Source organism: Aythya ferina, assembly GCF_964211825.1.
Source record: "Aythya ferina genome assembly, chromosome: 10".
NCBI lineage: Eukaryota > Metazoa > Chordata > Aves > Anseriformes > Anatidae > Aythya > Aythya ferina.
This window is the reverse complement of record NC_140306.1, coordinates 4,077,266-4,098,425: the sequence shown is the minus strand read 5'-3', so window position 1 is coordinate 4,098,425 and position 21,160 is coordinate 4,077,266. Positions and strand designations below refer to the sequence as shown.

Genomic DNA, 21,160 nt, shown 5'->3' with positions numbered 1-21,160 from the left:
ACCCGTCCTGAGCCAAGGCTGCCCCACAATGCAGCGATACTCAGACTTTCCGCTGGCAGCTCCCAGCACCAAGCCTGCTGCTGGCCCTTGCTGTACGGCTCCCCCAGACGCAGCAGCAGATACGGGTAAATCCCTTCGCAGCCAGCATCGCTCGCTGTGGTTTGGGCAGGGACGCACGACAAAAGATGCCTGCCCTTGCCTAAATCCCATTTTATTCCTTGGGATAAATGGATAAACAGTGGCACAGGGGTGGGCATAGAGACTATCCAGGATCTCAGCCTGCTCAGGAGGACCTTAGAGCTGCCTGCCCATCGTGGTGCCCGCTGCTCTGGCTGCTCCCCGTGCCCGTCTGCCCCCTGCTTTGCCAGATGCCTGCGTGGGGCTCTGGTATGGATGACCAGAAACCGAATTAGGCTGCCTCCAAAGAGACAGCGCGACGTTGCTAGGCAATTACGGCTGGCTGAAAGGAGCTGACAGCCATACAGAGTTACTGATCTGTGCAGGATGCGGTGATAAGGTTATCTAATTCTGCATGTGGGACTGGGATGAATTTGTGCTAAATATGACTTCGGCCACGGAGGTCGGGAGGGCTTCGGCTCAGCTCTGAAGCTGGGGAGTGGTGTGGTGCCCCGGGATGGGGCTGCCCAGCAGCACCTGTATGGGGAAACTGGTTATGGGATGGTGGGGGGAGCGCTCGGCTCCAGCAAGGCTCCAGGAGCAGACCGGGTTCCTAAATCCAAAAAAAAAAAAAAGAAAGAAAGAAAATAGCTCTTTTTCTTATACCCCCTTAAATTTTGCAGCTCCAGGTTAATTAGTGCTTCCTCATTAGGGCTGGTGCCAGGGGTTTCTGTGGGGAGCACCAGGGCAGGGCTGGGAGGAACCCAGCTGGGACCCAGGCAGCACTCCTCTAATTTTACCTTCTGTTGATAAACCGAGGCTGTGCAAAAACATCGGTCAGGGGCTCCAACAACTGTGCTGGCGTCGGCTCAGGGTGGCTGGGGACTGGACAAGCTTCCAGCCCTGATTTCAGCCGGTGCCAGACACAAAAAACAAGGCGAGGAGGGCTGTTAAGCCAGAGCAGTGGGTAAGGAGCACTGGAGTGAGCTCCTTGGCAAGCCCAGAGGCAGAGCTCGGGGATGCACCAGCAGCCAGTATCAAACAACCCTGAGCCACGGCGCCTCCCTGCAGGGGCACAGCCAGCTGAGAGACACAAGGCAGAGGGCAGGAACACACACACACACATCTTAAATGACATTCCTCTTTCCCCCTCTGCTCTTTGGGACAGGAGGATACAAAGCTCTGCCTTGACACCATCCAAAAAGCTGAAAATTGTTCTGCCACAACAGAACCCCAGCAAGCCCCCGAGCACCCTGCCAGCAGGCACTGAAATGAGAGGGAGAGCTGCTCAGCACCCCCCTTTTTTACTGCAGCACCCCCTTTTTTACTGCAGCCCCCTTCTTTCTGCTGCCAAGGGCCCCTTTTTGTGCCGCGAGCCCCATGCGCAGCGGCCGGGGCCTCCCGCTGCTGAGGAAGCAGGAGCGCACCCCTCGCTGCCTCGCAGGATCTTGGCTTATAATAGCAATTGGCGCAGAGTCATCCTTATCAGCTAGCACATTAATCTTAATTAACAGATCGACAGCAACAGTTCCTCCCTGCAGCTCCCCTGAGCATTCGCAGCCTTCGCTGGCTTTCGCAGCGCTGAGCCACGCCGGCAGCCTGGCTGCTCCCACCGGAGCCAGGGCCAAATCCTGCACGGATCCGGGGCAGCTCCGTGCTGCAGCCCCCAGGCTGCTCCCCCAGGGCCCTTCTGCACCTGGCTGAGCAGAAATGCATCTCCTCGTAGCAAACTGTGGGGTTGGCACCAGGAGGGTCCCCCCCATCCCAGTACCCCGGGTCCTGGCTTTGCCGCAGGGCTGGTGTGGCACCCCAATATCCCTGAGACACCCCATGGGTTTGTTGAGGGTGCAGGGAGCTCCCCAGGGGGATTTGAGCTGGAGCAGTAACCACACGGGGCTGGTGACGATGGGGCTGGCTGAGCCCATGGGATTTGGCTGCAGCTGGCATTGTGCTGCAGCAAAAAACCCTCCCGACACCGTGCAGAAAACCCCAAAGCCCCAGGGCTCCCCCCTGGCTGCCCACGGGGAGCGACACAACCCAAGGGGAGGCTTTCCCTCCCACCTGCTGCCAGAAAGGTTTTTAAAACAAACAAACTGAAGATAAGCAGATGATCCATGGGTGATGGAACTGCTGCAAAGGAAACCCGAGCTGCATCCCCTGTCCCCTGCTGCTCTGGAGGCTGGGGGGCCGTGCTGGCCGCCCTCGCGTGGCTTCAGTGCCCAAAGCACAAACAACTCCCCTGGCCAGGTCAGCAAATCCCATGGGCTCTGCCCTGCCCAGAGCCAACCCAGCCAGTGAAGCAGCACCTCCCTGAGCAGCCAGATTAATTCTCCCTGCTTTGCAAATCCCGACCCCAGCAGGGCTGGCAGCATCAGGGGCCAGCATGCCCCTGGGAGATCTGCCCGTCTGCACCCCATTCCGCAACAGAAAGGTTTGCTGTTCACCTGCACTGACCTTCTTACTAAACACACACTGAGCCCCTACAATAACTTTGCAACTGCACGAGGATTTCCTTTTGCAAAGACTTAAAGCCATAATATCACAGGACAGATCAAGCCCCGAATGTTTTTGGGAGGGGAACCCGGAGCTCAACGTCTCTGTCTGCACAGATGCTCCCAGACGCACAGCCTGGTTTCAGAAGTTGCTTTCCGAGGGTGCTCGGTGTTTGCAGAAGTTCTGGCCAAGAAGTTAGCTTTAGACACGGACTTCTGAAAGCACTGACCTAAGTGTTTTTCCAGCACAGAGGGGGAAAAACCCATCTCAGCTGAAATACCGGGGCCTTAAAAATTAGTTGCCGTTCATGTGCAGTAGCTCTTGTTATTAAAAACATCATAAAAGTTTTACTGTGCTGACTTAGGGTGCACGTAAAGAATCTAGTTTGTCTTGACAGACCGTAAAGGAACTTTTATGACCTCTCGGGTCAATGATTTGCGAGGCAGGATTTACACGGCGGCGCGGGGCAGGGATGCAGGGCAGCAGGAGGAGAGCAGCGGGGCTGCAGGCCTGAGGGGTGGCCCCACTGCACCCTGCCTGGGTGCACAGCCGGGCAGCCAGTCCCACAGTTTGTACCCACAGCCCCGGTGGTTATAGGGACCCTGCTAAGGTGGGAGGACACGGGGTTAGGTGCTGACTGGATGCAGCTGATGGGCCTTTATTTGTCTGGGGTCACAGCGGAGCTTTGGGAGGAAACCTCCCCGTGCTCAGTGCTGCCCAGGGATAAAGCTTTGGGAACGCAGGCTGAATTCCCAGCTTTGCAGTTGCTTTATCTTCTGTCACAAAGTGCTGGGAAAATATTGGCTTTGTCGGTCCAAGGTTCGGCCTCATCAGCTCCTGGGGGATCTCGGGGAAGAGGAGGCTGAGTCAGCAGCACACTGAGGGCAGCCCGGCAGGACACTGCCAGCCCCACCTCGGACAGCTCGGATGGAGTGAAGGGAAGTCCTGCAGGGCCACACGGGTGGCTTTGTACCAGGTACACGAGGGCAGGGCAGCTCGGAGCGCTGCTGAAATCCAAACACCTCCAGCTTTAGAGGCTGGGCAGGGAGCCCTGTCCCATCTGCGAGCAATGACAGCTGCCCTGGAAAAGAGAACAAGCTCCCAAATTCATGGCTGTCCCCAGAGCTGGACATCAGGAGAGCATCCCAGGCACCCACCGACTGCTTCCTGCCCTGTGAGCTCGCCTGTAAGCACCTCAGGGTGCTCGGCCGGTGCTGATGATACCCCAGAGCCCACAGCAGCTCCTCAGCCCTGGGGCAGCCCTCCGGAGCCAGCAGCCTCCCAGAAAGATGAAAGCTTTCAACATTTCTCTCCCGAGCAGATGCATGGGCTGAAAGGAGAAGAAATAAGATGTTTTAAGCTGCGGCTTCGGGGCTTTTTGGGAGCAATTCACATGTAGCTGTTCCCCTGAGCAGCACCCTGAGGGTGAGCAGCATCCTTGCACCCCCCCTGAGTGGCCCCACAGCTTTGGGGATGCTCGTGGGGACGTGGAGCTGGATGAGGCCCTCCAGAGCCTGCCCCAGCCCCTCCAACCCTTCCTCCTCCTCCAGCCTGGTGCTCAGTGCCAGGCTGTGCTCTGCAGGCTTCCTTCCCCAACGCCCTTTGCTTCGGCCCTCGGCATCCAGACGGATGGAGCCAGGTTTGCTGCACACGTGGCAACCAAATGAAATGGTTTCTTTGGCAACAATAGCGAACGCTCGGAGAAAATTTTGCTTTCTCTCTCCTGTGACTCCAGCAGCCCAGGTAACGCGAAGAAGCCGTCTGACTTAAATTACTGCCTCTGATAGGAATCAGACACGCACTTCAGCATGTCTGCTGCACACTTCTTTATTTATTTGGGGGCTGATTGATTTAAAGACTCCCCATTGCCCAAGCAGCGGCATGGCACAGTAACTCACTTGATCTCTGATTTATATTTCGTGTTTGAGCAAAGCTGGCTGCTGCTGCCCAGCACAGGACCGCGCTGTGTGTGCCAGCACCAAGCTCAGCTGTGGGGAAGGTGAGCACACACAAGAGCACAACCCAGGGCTGCAGGAAAGAGCACGAGGCAAAAACTGCCTTGCAGCACCCAGCTCTGCACGGCCACGTTCCCAAACCGAAGCGAGGGTGTTTTGGGGCGTTAAGCTTGAGGACTTGAAGCTCTTCGCACCTCAGCGTTGGCCATCCCCATCCCACCACCACGTTCTGCCCCGTGGGGTCGGATACTTCCCACCCAACCCACGGCAGCCCCCCAGGGACCCCCGTGCCCCCCTGCTGCACTGCGGCACCAAAAATAGCTGGGAGCTATCTCGATCCTTGCCCCCTTCTTCTTGCAGACATTGTTATGTGGAGCAGAGCTAAGGTCTCTGTTCTCTCTGCTGCCTCCCGCTTGGAAATACCCGATGGGACTGGAGGAGGATAAAAATAGGAGCATTCAATGGAAACACAAGAGAGCTCTTCAGAAGGTGCCATAATCACACGGAGCCCAGTGCTGAGCCCTCTGCCGCAGTGAATAGCACTGCCAGTTGATTTCCTTCAAAGCAGCGCTGAATGAGGTCTTCGGATGATAATTTAAGGGGATGAAGCCCTTCCTAAGGTTTAGAGGATCTGTGTTTTTCATTTTACATCACCATCTCTTGGATGCCACAATTAGAGCTGGGGGCCCCCTCCCTGCTCCATCATCAGGGGCCCTTTTCCCCCAAGAGGAATGTTATTTGTGCTGCACAGAAGATTTACCAACTGCCTTTATAGCCCTCCCTGCACTAAATCACACTCCTAATGGATCGCCTGAGGTAAGAGCACCACTGTTTATTGTATTTATTTTTTTTTTTTTAAATCCATTTAATGGCAGGGTCGCACACACCAGAGCTGCTGGGCTGAGCTCTGCCTCCCGCTCGGGCAGAACAGCTCGGGACATGCTGCAAGGCCCCCCCCAGGGCCCGTCACTTGCCAAAAATCATGAGGAAAGAGGCCCCTCGTCCGCAGCCCTTCAGGCAAGGAACTTCTCCATGCTGGCTGGAGGGCTTGGCAAGCCCCACGTACCCTGCTCAGGGCACCAAGATCTGGACGAGAGGGCTCTCTGGATGCCAGCAGTGCCCACAAATGATGCCCCAGCAGCTCCAAACCCGTGCTGTGCAGCACACATCCCCTGCCTGCCCCGGCCCCCTCCCAGCTCCGCGGGCAGGGGAACTCCGGGCACCTCCCCGTTGTTCCAACTCACCGCCTTTCGCTGACGCTTTTGATTTATGAGGCCTCTTGGCATGTAAATCTGCAGGATTTATAGCTTGGCATGGGAAGGAAGCGCCGCCTGGCATCATTACAGGACGATGGCGAGTGGGTGGATGGGCCCTTAGGGGGACTGAGGCCGGTGCTGCGCTGGGGGGCAAACGAGGCAAGAAAACAGAGCAAGGGCTGGCACGGTGACCACCAAGGGTGGCCAGCGGGGCTGTCCCCATGCCACAGTGCTGATCCTGTGCTGTGAACCCCGAGGAGAAGGGCTGAATGTGGTGGGAGCAGCATGGAAATGGAGGCAGCCACCACAGGGCACTGAGAGGGCTGCCCCCGAGCCCTGGCACCCCACCGGCTCCCTCCCGCTGCCATCACGGAGCCTGCAGTGGCTGAATGTGGTCCTAGCCCTCGGCAAAAGCCAAAACCTTTCACTGTGTGCTGAGATGTGGAGATTTCAGAGGGTTCCCACAGATGTGTGGCATGCAGGATGGGTGAATAAATCAACCCTCCCCAAGAGCAGCAGCATCGAGCCCTGACCAGGCTGTGTCCAGTCACCACGTGCCACCCCTCAGCAGCACGCGGGGTTCCTCGTGACATTAATTTTGTCCTTTTTGGATCAGAAAAAAAACGAATTTAACCGAGAACTGTGTCTTTCTTACTCGATTTTATAAGCCACCCTGGGAATCAAGGCACGTGGCGAGCGGGGTGCAGCCTGCCTGCTGCTGAACCTACCCGAAGGACAGACGGGGTGGGTGGGATGTGGGAAACCCCCATCAGGGACAGCCTGGTGAGGGTCGTGCTTGTAAACCCACCACCCCATTAACCTGCCACGCAGAGCATCCCTACAGCCCATTTGAAAACTAATGTATATGATTACACATAACAGATTATATACATTAGCTATTAGCGTGCAGAGGAAGGTAGAATTAAAACCTCCGTGGCTCCATGCACCGCTCCAAGCTTTAATCTCTCCCAAAATACACACACAAACACTGAAAATTCCTCCTGCAGAGTCCACATCAAGCCCCAGGACCGCATTTTGGAGATGACCAGACACAAGTTTGTTCATTCCTGTTCCTCTCACCTGGGCAGCAGTGCACTGTTCCTGCAGCACACCAGCCTGCTCCTTGCCTTGCAGGTATTTTCTGCCCAAATTCAGCTCCCAGGCTCATTTTCCCCAGTGGTCTCAAGGAGCTTACAGCAGCCACGAGACACCTCGGACCTCCTCCCTCTGCTCTGGCCAGCTCCAGTGGCCATGGCCAATTAATGCTTCCTAAAAGCTTTTGATGTGCTGTTATCAAGCGTGCGTTACACCGAGATTTTCACGGTGTTTGAGCGAGCACTCTCAGCATTACACGCCTGGACCGCCCCTGACTCACCTGCTGGCGGGAGGAAAGGAGGACTGCCAAAGCAGGGAGAGCAGAACAATGCGGATTTTCACACCGTAACTTCCTAGTATTTTACGTGCCAGGTTAAGTCCTTCTCACAATGATGCTGTAAAGGGAGGTGATCCGGGCGCTGGAACATCCTCTTAAGCTGGACCAGTTTTGACAACTCCAAATGCTGTAAGAAGTAGTTGGGGGAAAAATTGGAGGTGTAAGGAAATTGTGAGATTTTCAGGGTCCTGGAAAGAATAAACCAGCATGGTGGAGACTTGTTTTTTGGTGTGCAGACAAAGAGGTATTTATCTCTCAATTCCTCACCCAGAGGCGAGCACATCTCATGCCTCGGTGCTTCCCATGCTGCCAGGAGCTGGTCTCCCTGCTCCGGGGACAGCAGTCCCTGTTTGAGGAGTGACAAAGGACATCAGAAAAGATGTGCAAGGGTTGCAGTACACGAATTACACGATTAGTTCCTAGCTTCATATTAAATGAAGACCAGAGTTACATACAGATTGCTCTGCACTATTGCAAGCTTCCACACTATCCTGTAGGAGTTTTGCGAGTGGGAAAGTTGCTGGAGTGACCTGAAATGCTTTGAGTTTGGGATTTCTGAGGTCGCTGTTTGATGTTACTGGTGATTGCTGAGCACATCTTATTCTTTGCCGAGATACAGAAACGAGCCAAAAGAAAACACTGCAGACGCTTCTAAAGTCTTCCTATTAAACAGGTTCAGACAGGATCAGCATTGGCCTCAACCCTGGCTAGAAAAGGGCTGCTTACAGCACCAAGCAGCCCTCCACCAGGACCAAACCCAGCAAACCCTCACCGCACCAACCAGCAGCAAAGACAAGGAGCAGGGCTCACCTACCTGAGTACTGAAGAATGGAACAACAGAGAAAAGGAAAGGCAGAGAAACCTGAGGTTTCCCTGTCCTTATTGCTGCTACAAAATCCACGAATAGACTTGAAGCATTGCGGATCACACACAAGGGAAGTCTGCCAGCCCTGGCATCCCAGCTGTGAAACCCCAGCTGCTGGAGGGTGTCCGTCCCCCCTGCAGGGCCACTTCAGGCCTCCACAAATGGAGCAGCAGACCCAAATGAAAGAAAAGTGAAAGATGGTCAACCCAACCTTCTGTGAATTTACCTGAATGCCAAGAAAAAGAAGGAGATTTAATAAAAACCTGAAACAAGACATGCATTAGATGTGAATTCTACCGTTTTGGTGTGAGCAATTTCTTTTTAGGGGTTGATGGGAAAGGAGCACAGCACAAAAGAAGAAAAAAAAAGGTCTGCAAAACATGGATTCTTGCATGAAAATTATATACTAGCTTTTTCTTCTTTTTATTTCCTCCCAGTTCGTGAATCACAGGCGAAGTCTCACACTGCTCCCTTTGAAGTACTGGAGCCTCGGGTTTCCACCTACCCAACCACACCAGCGGGGTGGCAGCAGGCCCTCTGCGAGCCAAGGCACTTGCCTGAAGGCCCAAATTTAGCCACGGAGGAACCACAGCCCCGGCCAGCAGCACAGCACGGCCTCACTGCCCTGCCCTACCGCAGCACCAAGCACCTCACTGCTGCCAGCAGCACCCCCAGCCCATCCTCACAGCTGGCGTGTGGGTATTAAATAATGAGGATTTGGGTTTTTTTTTTTGGTGGGTATGTGAAAAAGGAAATTTGGGCAGTAGCTCCACCGTGCCAAGAGTGATTTCTTCTGATGCAGCTCTTTGTGAGACAGCAAGGAGCTTGCCAGCAGTCAGGCTCCAAGCACAACCCGTCTTAGGGCTCTTTGCTGGCCTGACAGCACTCAGCACTTCCACCCAACCTCACGCCTCAACACAGTGGGCGAGGATCAGCCATTTGTCACCTCTGCCACAGCTTTCGTGGTGAAACTTCTCACTTCGGCCCCTGGAAACTCCCACAGTGATGAGCAACAAAGCTGCTGCAGGACACGGGCCGCTCATCAGATGCTTCGAGAGCAAGCACCGGCCTGCCGCCGCTGCCACAGCGCTCTCCAGACTTTTTTTTCCTCCCTTATGTAAGGGAGGTAAGCTCAGATTTAAGTTTACATCCCCTACAGGTAGCGACATAAGCCTTTGGCCACGACACTAAGTTCAGCACATACCTTAAGGACTTGGTGCCCTCGCTGCCACAGCCGCCTGCTGCCTTTCCACGGCTCTACGCAGACGTCGTCCCACGATGGGCTGGCCAAACCCGTGCTACCCAAGCCAGCGGCACCAGCACAGCTCATCCCCAGCCTTACCCGAGCCATGGCTCAGCCCCAGCCTTGCCCATGCCATCGCTGCCAGCCCGTGGGGCCAGGAGCCTCTGCTCCTCACGGCCAGCCCGTTTCTCCGCTCACTCCTGGCACGGCGAGCCAGCGCTCCTCGGGTCTGTACGACAAGCACTACCTTTCCTGTTTCTTCTTATTCTTGGCACCAAGCGTTTTGACTCGTTTCCAGCTGAGGTTAAAAGCATTTAAGAGTGTGTTTGCATAGTGTGCTTTTTTTTTTTTTTTTTTTTTTTTTAAAGCGACCTCTGGTTGTAACAGACACCTCCCCCAGCACACACAAAAATATCCAGGTTGCTTTTGGTTTAGTAACTGTCTCTTATTCCTTCAGGGCTGGAGGGGGGGAGAAATGACAGCACCCACACCTCTGCAGTTAAGATATTTTTCTTTGCATTTTACCAATCGCTTGGTTTCTGAATTTCAGCTTCACATTTGGACTGGCACAGTTACACCAAATGTCTGCCCTCTCAGGTGGGGAAAAAACAAACACCAACTAGAAGGGAGCACAGCAATTTCCATCAGCTTGCTTCCTAGCAGAGGAAAAAAAATGCTTACAAAATACCTGCATTTTTATGTCACAAAAAATATAATTAGGCCCTCAATTAAGTTCTATTAATTTTACTCGTGGGAGTTTGTTAGCACAAGACACCAGAAGGAACTCCCAAGGGATCTCACTAAGATCTGCACTGCGCTTCTGCAGCCACAGAAAGGGGAAAAATGATTACTTCACGGTAAGAGAACCCAAATTCTGCAGACACCCACCATGAGCTTTCCTTGTACCGGCAGTCCCAGGGAACAACACGGACGTACTGACATGCCTGAAGCTTTTCACGTGTGCAACCGTGTCTGCAGAACTGGGGTGCTCGGGGACGGCTCACGGGCAAGACGTACAGAGAGACAAAGTGCTTCAGCAGGACTCCGCTGGCCCTGAATGCTGGCATCTCCCAAAAAAGAGAGCTTTCAGATTTAATTAAATTTTACTATTTTATTTGTGAAAAAACTACAAGCAGAATTCATAAATAGACATTTCTATTTAAAGCAGGAAAATGATAAAGTGGCTTCTAATAACAGTCGTGCACATGCCAGTAACAGGAATATATTAACATCTTTTATTTGCTAGACAAAGAGCAGTGTCCAATATAAATTTCCCGAAAACATTTAAGACCTGTGAATTTCTGACCAGTTCACAAAACCACCATTGACACTTTAGCATGAAGATTAAAACAAACCTAACAGGACTGTCAGCTCTAAAGACTTTACAGAGCGGAAAAACTTTCAAAAGCGTTATACAAGCTGTCTTTCTGGGCAAATGAAAAATATAGCTCGTATAATACATTAACATAAAAATCCACAAGATAAGATTATGTTTTGACATACTTAAACAAGCATTCTATATTTGTCTCCAACAAACAAAGCTAAGGAAATAATGTAACCATCTTTACACAGTAAATTAAGGTTACAAGTCATACACAAGAACAGAACTGCTTGCGCATTAAAAACTGTTCAGCTCCATTGTCATACTCTAAATGTTGGCTCTTAAAACCAGTCGGTTACATACAAGCAAAGGTTATTATATAGTCAGCAATTAATAAATTTTCAATAATTTAAGTTTATGGTAGAGCTTAAAAAAGTAGACTGAGAATGATCTTGGTAAGGCAGGTGAAGACGTCTCAGTGGAAATAAACTCGCGGAAGCTACTGCCATGTTTTAGATCTGTCCAATTCGAAATGAGCAAAGTGTTCCAATTAAAATAAATAGCCTGGTTGTGTAAAATGCCTTTTTTTTTTTTTTTTTATTTCTCCTTTGCATAACTATGTCAAACTGAGCAAGTCAGGCAAGCTGTGTTGGTGTATGTGTGTGTCTGTGTAAAAGTTGAAACTTAGCGAACGTAACACTGTGCTTTACTTACCTGCTTTCCGTGCCACTGAATACCAAGAGCCTGGTCCTTCCTCTATACTAGTGTTTTTGTTGGCTTGGTTGGCTTTAAACATGCTCCCCAACAACAGCAGGATAACCAGAGGACGCAACGTGCGAAGGGAATCCCATTTCCAGACACATGCCTTGGGGGTGCTAACTTCAGAAACCAAGTGTAAAAGCAAACGCTATCCTCCAAATCCACAACACAACAGCTACGAATGAGGCCGGGTAAGTTCAACGCTTAGCTAGCAATTTCTACGAAATGCAGAATTACAGGTCACTTGTTCCAAAGAAATTTTCCCACTTATGTATAGTAAGCTACTTTATCAAGGAGGCACACCCAAAGAAACAGATTTCACTGACTTAATCAGTAGCCTATGAGTAGCTGGTTACTGCGTTAAAGCTTTTTCAACTAATCTACAGGTCCATTCACTTTAAAAAGAAGCGATTTCCTGGTACACACAATGCTTTTTTTTTTTTTTTTTTTGCACAAATTCCCAGATTCAACAAAGAATGCAAGCACGTGTTTGACTAAGCACCAGAAAGAGCCCCGCCGAAGGGACTTGCCACTCGCTTACACGCTTTGCTGGATCACGGCCAAAATGCACGCAAGCCTAATCGATAATGGATCATTTATAAAGCAGTGCAAAATATACAAGTTCAGGGGCATCTTCAAAAAATCTCTCTTAAAAAATTATTCCAATACATTTCAGTAAAATAAATAAATATGGCTGACCAGTTTACCCTCCCTGAGACCCTTAAAGGAATAGTAAAAACTGGAAAAGGAATGTCTTTGCAATATCCCACCAATGTTAAAACGTGGATTGAGAAATTCATAGTATTTAAAACTATGTATAATAAATTGTCTTGATGCTCGTAGGAAGCATCTGTTTTCCTTTGGTTCTTTAATAAATACTTCAAAAATGCTTAAAAAGGTACAGACAGCCTATACTGTGAATATAAGCAGAATTAAGTTGGGGTGTCCATATCGACGTATCCGGAATAAAACCGCCACCACAAAGGCATTGCCACCGCACGTGCCTTCGAGCGGAGGTGGTAATGGATTGGTACCTCACAGATTTCTGTCGCTAGTGTGAAAGGAACCTACGTCTGCTACTCAAAACCACACCGATTTTAAAGGAAATTTCAAATCCGTTGCCTCCACAAAGAGAAATCACTCTTGCTAAGCAAATAGTTCACAACACAACAAGCTGGCACAAAGTTGCCAAGAAGTGGCCCTCTATCCTCACACCCAGAAGTTATGCATTTGATGTCGAATAAAGCCACAGCCTCTGTGCCTGAAATTACTGCAGGGCACCCTGGGGCCACTGAACGAAGATGAAAAGCCAAAGAGGTGTTTTGCTTTTTTTTTTTTTTTTTTAAAAAAAAAGGTTTGTTTCACCTCTTCAGACTAGTGTTTTAGCAGGATAATGCATGGAAGGTAAACTGTAAAGCAACACTAACAGGCCAGGAGAAGAAGTTACAGCCTGAACAGCTTCAGAACGCAACCCAAGAGGTACTGGGTGCCAGCAGGAGTCGCACGCGCTGCTGGCTCGCCAACGGGGCAGCTCATCGCTATGTCTGCTCCCCCAGCAGCATGCCCAGGGTGTCCTAGTGTGGACAAGCCTAACGTCCTCACCAGGCGACACGCTGCTCAGAGATCACCCCCGGGACAGGGCTGGAATTCAAACAGAACAGCGATGCCGGCAGCACGGACAGGACAGGCGGGAGGGAGCGGACGATGAGCGAGCCGCGCACTGCTGGGCGCTGCAAAACCCACAGCAAACAGCTCCAGTTTTAAAGTTACCCCAGTCATCGATGCAGGACTGGAAAACTGAGAAAAAAGTCATTAAACCTAAGGATACCGAACTTCTGGGGGGCTGGCTATGCACGACATAGCAGTGCTGATGTTACTGAAACGCGTGAATCCGTGGCGTGCTGGCACCAGACTAGTTCTAAACACTTACGCTCCAGCTGGACACGAACCTGCAAGCTGTCAAGCTGAGTTACCCTAGTAGAAATACACATTATCTGGAACAATCTCCTGATTTCAAATCCCAAGGTATTATAAAAAAAAATCAAAACTGTGTCCAGTACACTTATAGCCATTGCTTAGGGAAGAAATGGGGAAGGAACAAATTGAGAGAATGGGTCCCATCTAGGTTCAAACCTTCAGGAACGCTTTTCACCTAAGACCAGTTCCATTTCAGTTTCAGCACTTTCACAGAAGGGGACTGTCCCAGATCTTTAACTGTTCAATATTTTTTTTTCACTTCACAGTGTTTCAAGCACCAGCGTTTCCATGTATTGGTTTCAAATAACCCTTTATATATATTTATTTATATATATATTTATATATAATTTATATCAAAACTGATAGTACACAGTATAACTGGAAGAAGAACTGAACTTAAAAAGGATATGTTGAGAGAGGATGGAGTTTGTGAATGCAATAAATAAAGCCCCCTTCCCTCCCCACCCACTCCCTATCCCAAAACAAAAAGTTGTAATGTTCATGGAAAATTGTGCACAGCAGATATTATAAAAAAGTAGATTCAGGAGCACATCCAATTATAAATGATTGTTAGGAAAATCATATAAAACAATGGAATACATAAAAGTGTCAAGAGTAATCGTTAGGGTGAGAAATTCCTTGGTGGCCAGATGCCCACGGCAAGCAGAAATTATCCTGGTTGCATCAGTAAGAGGTCGATGTCCAAGAAAGTGTGTGTTCAAGCACAAAAGAGGCTCTCCAGGATCTGAACAGCATGGGCAGGTGGAGTGTTTGAATTTCATACCCTGATTCATAGTTTCCACAACTCCATGTGCAATTTTCAGAAAGATTCATCATTGACTGCCGACATGTCCCCCTTTGGCGTGGAGGAACGGGACGAGCCCTTGTCTGTGCTCTCAGAGCCCGAGCTGCTCTGATTCTGTTGTTCTGATCCTGCACTGGAGGTCACTGTAGAAGACGACGTGGAAGAGGAGCGAGTCTTTTCTTTAAAGTCTGTGATAATTACTGTGACATTTCCCACTGTGACTGCCAGCTGCTGCGCAGTACTTCTGTCCACATTTTTCAGTCTGGGTCTAAAATAAAGGAGAAAACATTTATAAACAGGATAAAAATAAACGAGAAAGGAAGAGTTTGTTACAAAAAACAGCATTCAACAAACTTGGTGACTTCTCCACTCGCCTGCACAGACTGCAACAATCGGGAAGAGCATCTAGGTAGCAGTAAGTGCTGCTCAGCAGAGGACAAAGGTTTGACCTTCTGCTCCCAGCAGCAGCACAGCCTGTGAGGGCTGCAGCAGCACGTTGGATCCCGAGGGGAGGACCTGTCTTGTAGAGCTCAGCAAAAGGTGCTGTGCTATAGACGGTTATCTTTAATCCAGCTCAGCCAGAAAGGAGGACACTAGAACAGAGCCAAGCAGACAGGAGCCAGGGAGACCTAGGGATCTCCTCCCCAAGGGGCAGATGAAAGAATTCTGTTATCTAAATTCCCCATCTCATCATGTGCCCTGATGTTATGAGACAAGGCTGTGACTCCGCAATACAAAACCACATGAAAGCATTTGAACACGGTTCTTTCATTCCCATATTGGAACTCTGCAGCTGCAAACAACGCAGGCACTGGGACAACTTGGCTTCTCTTTCAGCTGCTTTGAGCTCATACAAATCAGATGCCCAATCAGGCTATAGATAAAATCGCTCAAAAGCATTCCCTCTGGAAACAAGGCTTTTGAAAATAAAATCCAGAACGTGCAATGATATTTCTTGCAGCTAGCTCTTTTTGGTTAGGGGGAAAAAAAAAAGAAAAACACAACAGAAGAGAACACACTGATATTTATAGCTCAGGATTATCTCAGTAATTTGCATGCTGTGCTATCATTCAATTAGTAATGTAGCTAATAAGGGTCTAGACTCTAGGAAGCTGACATTCATGTGCATTTCAGGGGCTGGTCCAAAGCTCTGAAACAACAAGCTCTTGGACACTCCTCCAACTACCAACCAATTCCAAGTCAGCTGCAGCAACTGCTGCAATTTACAGCTTTTGCTCCTAATTAAGGGTCAGACTTAAGCAGTGGAATATTCCCAGTAGGGAAATTAAAAAGGAGAGTCTTTATACTTCAGTGAAAAGTAGCTTGCTGAGAACTGCCTTATTTCAAGAGATGGAGGGAAGGGTAGCGTACTTGGGGATCAAGCTCCAGCTTTTAAACCTATCTTCTCTTTGTCTATGGAATATTAGGCTAATGCAGCCTAAACAAAACCAGAGGAAATCAAGCTGACTTTGTGTTTGCCATGTATACTCATTAGCTTGCAGCGTTAAGTTAACAAGAGGGAAGCCCTTAAGAAGCAGCTGTCCAAGTGGTATTCCAGAACTGGACAGAATAGGAGAAAGTATTAAGGATGGATGCACAGCTTCAGAAATAAACAACAGTATTTCTGCAAACTTCCTTAGCAAAACAGAATTTACTGCACCAAAAACAGTGTTTTTATGTCTAACCTAGGAGGCTGTTTCAACATATCACACGCACAAGAGGAGCAGCATTTCTAATACACAGAAAATACAATTAAAATGCAACCATGTAATAACAACTACAGATAAAACTTCCTACTTGAATCTGCCCCTCGGGTCAGACACTGCTCTTTCCAAAGCAGTACCGGTGCTTACTGAATTGCAGCAGCGAGACATACGCCCACGTGTATGCGCTGTACGGACGCACTTGTGAGAGCTGGCAAACTTAACACATAACCACAGACTAGATGAAATGATGTCACCGTGTTTGTGGGTAACAAGAAAGGCCGGCCAGCTCAGCAACTTTTGGGGTTTCCATCAGCTTTCGGCTAGTGTCTCAGCAGATCAGCGCTGCCCCCAGAGCACTGGCAGCGGAGGCAGCAGTAAACATTCCCGGAAGCGTAGTACACGTACGTATTTTCCTCCTTAAACTCTGAGTTCCTCTAGGAAACCCGGTTCTTCCTGTAATTTGACTAGGTCATTTGTTTTCTCTTGTACTATGAAACAGCCAAAGAAATGCCGGCCCAGATACCGGAACAGACCTTACTGCCTCCACCTTTCTGCAGGGCTGAACGTGCATTCCTGCTATTGCTTGTCAGAAGCCATTGCTGATTTAAACACGCCGATGCTTCACATCCTCTTTTACAGCTGAAAAGGTTTATGGCTAAGCTAGAAATGTGTTTCAAAACAATCAAAGAGCACAGGAAGATGCAGAAGGTATTTTTTTCAGAAACAGGCATGGTAACCAAGAAGTTCAAACAGCAGCCCTTAGAATACAAGTTACCCAAAAAAGCTAGGAAACCTGGGCACAAAAAATAATTGAATAGATAACTTGGAACTCTGTAAAAAAAATCCTGTTCTTTTAAAAGATTCTTGAGAGCACTCTTGAGGGCAGTGAGCTGCAAGAAAAGTTCCACTAAACTAAGCACTTAAAAAGACAGTTTAATAACTGAAGGAAATGATGTATCCCTTAAAAATACTCCAGCTAGTCTTGATACTATTATTAAGGACTAATTAGGAATGACAAAAATCTTGCCGCAAAAGATGGACTAGATGATTCTGCACTAGACAAAGTGACTCCTTTAAGGAGTAAAAACAATTATTTGATGCAATCTATCAATTTAATGTTATCTCATTAGTCAAGTGCATCAAGTCCCCTGCATCCTAACCCTCAAAGTAAGTACTGTTTTGAAAAAAACAAGACAGAAATATCACTGCAATGAAGCTGTATTTCTATAATCGAATCAGGAATGGACAGTTAAATCTTTGGGGATTGAGGAAGAGTTGGCAGTAGTCACCACAAACAGCTCGGTCTTCCAGTTTAAGCACAGCAAATCTCACAATGCCTTCGCTACATTCCAGTGAATTACTCTGTAAAGGGCAGACGCTATTACTAAATGCTTTCATGTTATTATTTAAAATCTTCCAAGACAGTTTTCTGCAGTCATGCCTTGCCCATCTTTATGCTAACACAGCAGTGGAAGCCATATTTTGCATATACTTTATGACTGGTTGCAACTAACAAAAATTGTGCTTCTGTTCACTTAGCTTCCCTATAAAACATTATGCAATTACAGAATGGATGCAATTCTTGCGTGTCCCACACTAGGAAAGTACCCAGTTGAATTCTGCTTCTTGCAGTTCTGTAAGTTCAAAAACATAAGGACTGTACTTTGACTCTGAATTTTTGAATTATGAAAAAAGCACAAGACACCACCCTAAAGAAAACAAGCATGGAGCATCAGTGTAGACTAAACAGCTCTCCACAAACAGCTGCTCATTTGAAATAGACAAATACAAAGCCAACCATTCATGCCTTTTGTTGATAGCAAGATTCCAACAAATCTGCTCATCCAGTCTTAACTCCAGTATACTCAGAGGATTATCCTGACAATTACAATTATTTAGCTACAGGTAAGGAATTTTTTTAAAAGCAAACTTCGTTACTGCTACCAAATGACGGTACGAATTTGATAAAAGACCACTATGATTGCTGGTGAATTCTGCCCAGTGTATTTTACAGCCAAGAGGCATTACTGCCCGGTTGACACATGATTATTTAAGCAGAAAAACGGGAACTGAGTGGCTAATAGAATGAGCATTTCAAATGCCTGAATCTGTCCTCACCAGAAGGGTGGCTGAATGCTTACTGCATGCATACAAGGCTCATAGCCACTGGTGGCATCGTCATACTGTCAGTTAGACTGTACTCTGCCAGTCCACCAAAAAGAGCAGTGTCTGCTATTTATACAATTCTCAAATATTAAGAGCTTAATTTTTCTATAAAGTTACCTTGAAGTGTGATTTGAGTCACTCGTCTTTGTTGTAGTATTCCCAGATTGTATACTATTCGCTTCGCTAGGAGGATCTTTCACAATATCCGACTTTGGTCTGTAAGAATTGGAGGGAAGAGGGGAGATCATGACGTTAGTTAAATTAACTTTTAACTTAATTAATCAATGCACAGTAATGAAGTCACACTACACGCAATAGAGCATCGTTAAAACTTACTTAGTCTTCTTGTTAGTGTTCTTCTTTGTAACACTTGGACTAATTTCCTTCTCTTTGTCAGGCTTTTCTTTGTCTTGTTTTTCCACCTTTTCCTTCTTCTCCTTCTTAGGTGGTGGTGGGGTTGCATATTGCTGGGCAACTTGTTGTGCCACCAACTGAGAGTTTATCCTAGGTTTTCTATAATGACAATAAAGAGATCTGTAGTCAGAATTCATACAGCAAAGACCACTTCACAAAAAGCATCTATTTCAGCAACTGGGGAAGAATACTTCACTACTGACATACCACATGGACGCACTTATTTAATGTTGAGTACTACTGTTGCTACCAAACAAGACATAAGTTTTCAAATTAAAACACTGGTTTCCTTAGTATTTTCCAACTTAATTTCTCAAATGAGTTTCGAAGTTTGCTGACGCAGCGAACAGCACATGTAACAAAGAACAAGAGAAGGTAACTGAGATGACTTTGTTCCAAACACTGGGACTGAAATTCACTGGAAAGAACACAGAAAACAAACAGGCATTCAGTACTCCATCGGCAGAAAGGCTGTGCCAGCCTCCGACACACTGTCCTCATACAATTGTCTGAAGTCCCTGAATGGTGCTCAGTGCTATGCACGCTGTATGTTCAGACTGGAAAAGCACCAGAAGAGAGTCAGGCACTTGCAGAGCACACCGAGATTACCAACAGGCCGATTAACACAGCAAGGGGCCAGAGAACATGCCAGCATGGCTTTTTGCTGCCAGAGCATGGGGCAGGCCAAGGTAAAGCGAGGGAAGCGACTGACTTGTGCTGGGACCCCCAGCAGCAGGCTCCAGTTTGAGGGAGATAATGGAGTTCAAGGGCAGTACACGGCCCAAGTAATGCCTAAGAATAAAACTCAGAGGTTGGAGTCAAAGAGAAAAGGGAAAGAGGTAAGCAAAGCTGTCTTTCAAAGGGCATTTCAAATTATGATTAATACAGAAAAATGCCTTAGCATGCAAGGAGAACCTGGTGCTCATGCAGTCTCTCAGATTTATGCCTTCGTCTCTTCTGCATTCCTCATCCAGACTTTCAGCTCCTCTCAGCTTAACAACTTGAAATCTCACCCTCGTGGCCCGGCACATCACAAAGCAGTTTATTCTCCAAACGCTCTGATTGCCGGTGATGGATGGACCTGCCAGAGGGATCTAACGCCCCCTGCACCATCCACACAGCTTAGGAGGGGAAGAAGGCCGGGTTATCAGCTCCATCCATCCTCAATTATGAGCCGCACGCTAATTGCGGCAGTTGTCCGTACCTGCCCACAGCTGTTACACGGGGTACAAACACAACTTGGGTTTCCTGCATAGGTCAGACATTAACACCTTGTGAACAAGAGCCCTGGAGGGGCAGCACACAACCACCAGGAACATCGGGGAATGATGGGGCCTGATGCCAGCCCTGCTGGTGCCACCAGCGGGAGCGCCAAGGCCTCGGCCGCCACCACCACCAGGCCTCGCTGAGGCGCCCGCGCGGCCCGAGTGTGACCACGCCGCAGTGCCTGCCATGACTGCTGCTGAAACACGCACCCCGAAGCGCTGAACCCTGTTAGTCTGATCATCACCTACTTCATTAGCGCTGCACTGCTGATTACCCGGCTCTCCAAAATGTCATCCTTTGGCCCTGCTCAGTGTTAGCGAGCACGAAACCCGCGGCAGCTCCACACGCCCTGGGCGCTGGCGGCTGCTGCCCCTGGGGACAAGGAGCTCTGGTAAACCTGCTCCGGCAAGAAGCACCGGTACCCTCCAGAACCACCTCCCGTGCTTTATCTACACATTCAGAGCCTTTCTTAAGGAGCTATGCAGTGTTTTCATGTGTTTAAACAAACATACAAAACGCAAATTGCTGAAATGTAGCATCTGCGTTTAGAGAGAAATGCAGACAGTGGGACTCTATAGTCCTACCTTCCTGTCACAGAAAAATCCAAATTCCTAATACACCTCTCTTGATGTTTTTCTGTACAAGAGTATGAAGAGGCTCGTAACTGAAGCCGTATATACCTAGATATTTGATTTTACTACCACAGGTTATCATCAAGTCCACAGGTTGGAATCAGGCCACTAATCTATCTCAACAACACTGGTGTTTGTATTTTTCACCCATTACAGAAACTAAAATACATTTTATGCAACAATCCACATGTATTTCCAAGTGATGAAACAAAGAAGATTTTGGACTACAGCCTTAGATAACTATGATCCTGGGAAGATCCTGAAAAGCTCTGCAGATCAGATCAAGCAGTCACCTGTTCCACCGAATATTTTACAGAACAGTGAAGGTATTTAGCATCCTTGCATTTAAAACCCTGGTATACAGCAACTTCTGTCTGGGTGACTGTGAATAAACACATAAGAGTAAGCGTTTGGGTTATACAGAAGAGATTTTCAGATTGATGCGAGCACAATAAAAGCTGCAGCAGCTTGTCTAAAGCAACCTGTTGACCTGCTGCTCTTCCAGGAATGGCGGAGCCGTGAAACCTTTCCTTGCCAGCAGCAAATACTATTAAAAAAAAAAAAAAAAAAAAAAAGGGATGTTCACACACTGTTTCCTGATCTTCATTTCCCATATCTTAAAAAAATAAAGTAAAAAAAAGCATCAAGAAACCTTCAAAGGAAGGGTAGATACTATCTCCCTACGTGATTAACCTCACTGCTTGAAGCTGCCTCCTCTGCCCAGACTTACAGTTATTTGCTGTTTACACAGCC

The 21,160-nt window shown here is 48.3% G+C and overlaps 1 protein-coding gene across 2 annotated transcripts in view; it reads right to left on the bottom strand.

Annotated features, from left to right (window-relative positions):
• Positions 1 to 10,452: 10,452 nt before the first annotated feature.
• The window catches only part of RYBP (RING1 and YY1 binding protein), a 45,061-nt gene continuing 34,353 nt past the window's right edge, over positions 10,453 to 21,160 (bottom strand). For both annotated transcript variants that reach the window (XM_084531544.1, XM_084531545.1), the window contains exons 3-5: positions 18,432 to 18,608; positions 18,213 to 18,311; positions 10,453 to 14,491 (exon numbers count right to left, since the gene is read on the bottom strand). In XM_084531544.1, the coding sequence (XP_084387670.1) occupies positions 14,239 to 14,491; positions 18,213 to 18,311; positions 18,432 to 18,608 (529 nt within the window). In that variant the 3' untranslated portion in view covers positions 10,453 to 14,238. The remainder of the gene's footprint in view (positions 14,492 to 18,212; positions 18,312 to 18,431; positions 18,609 to 21,160) is intronic.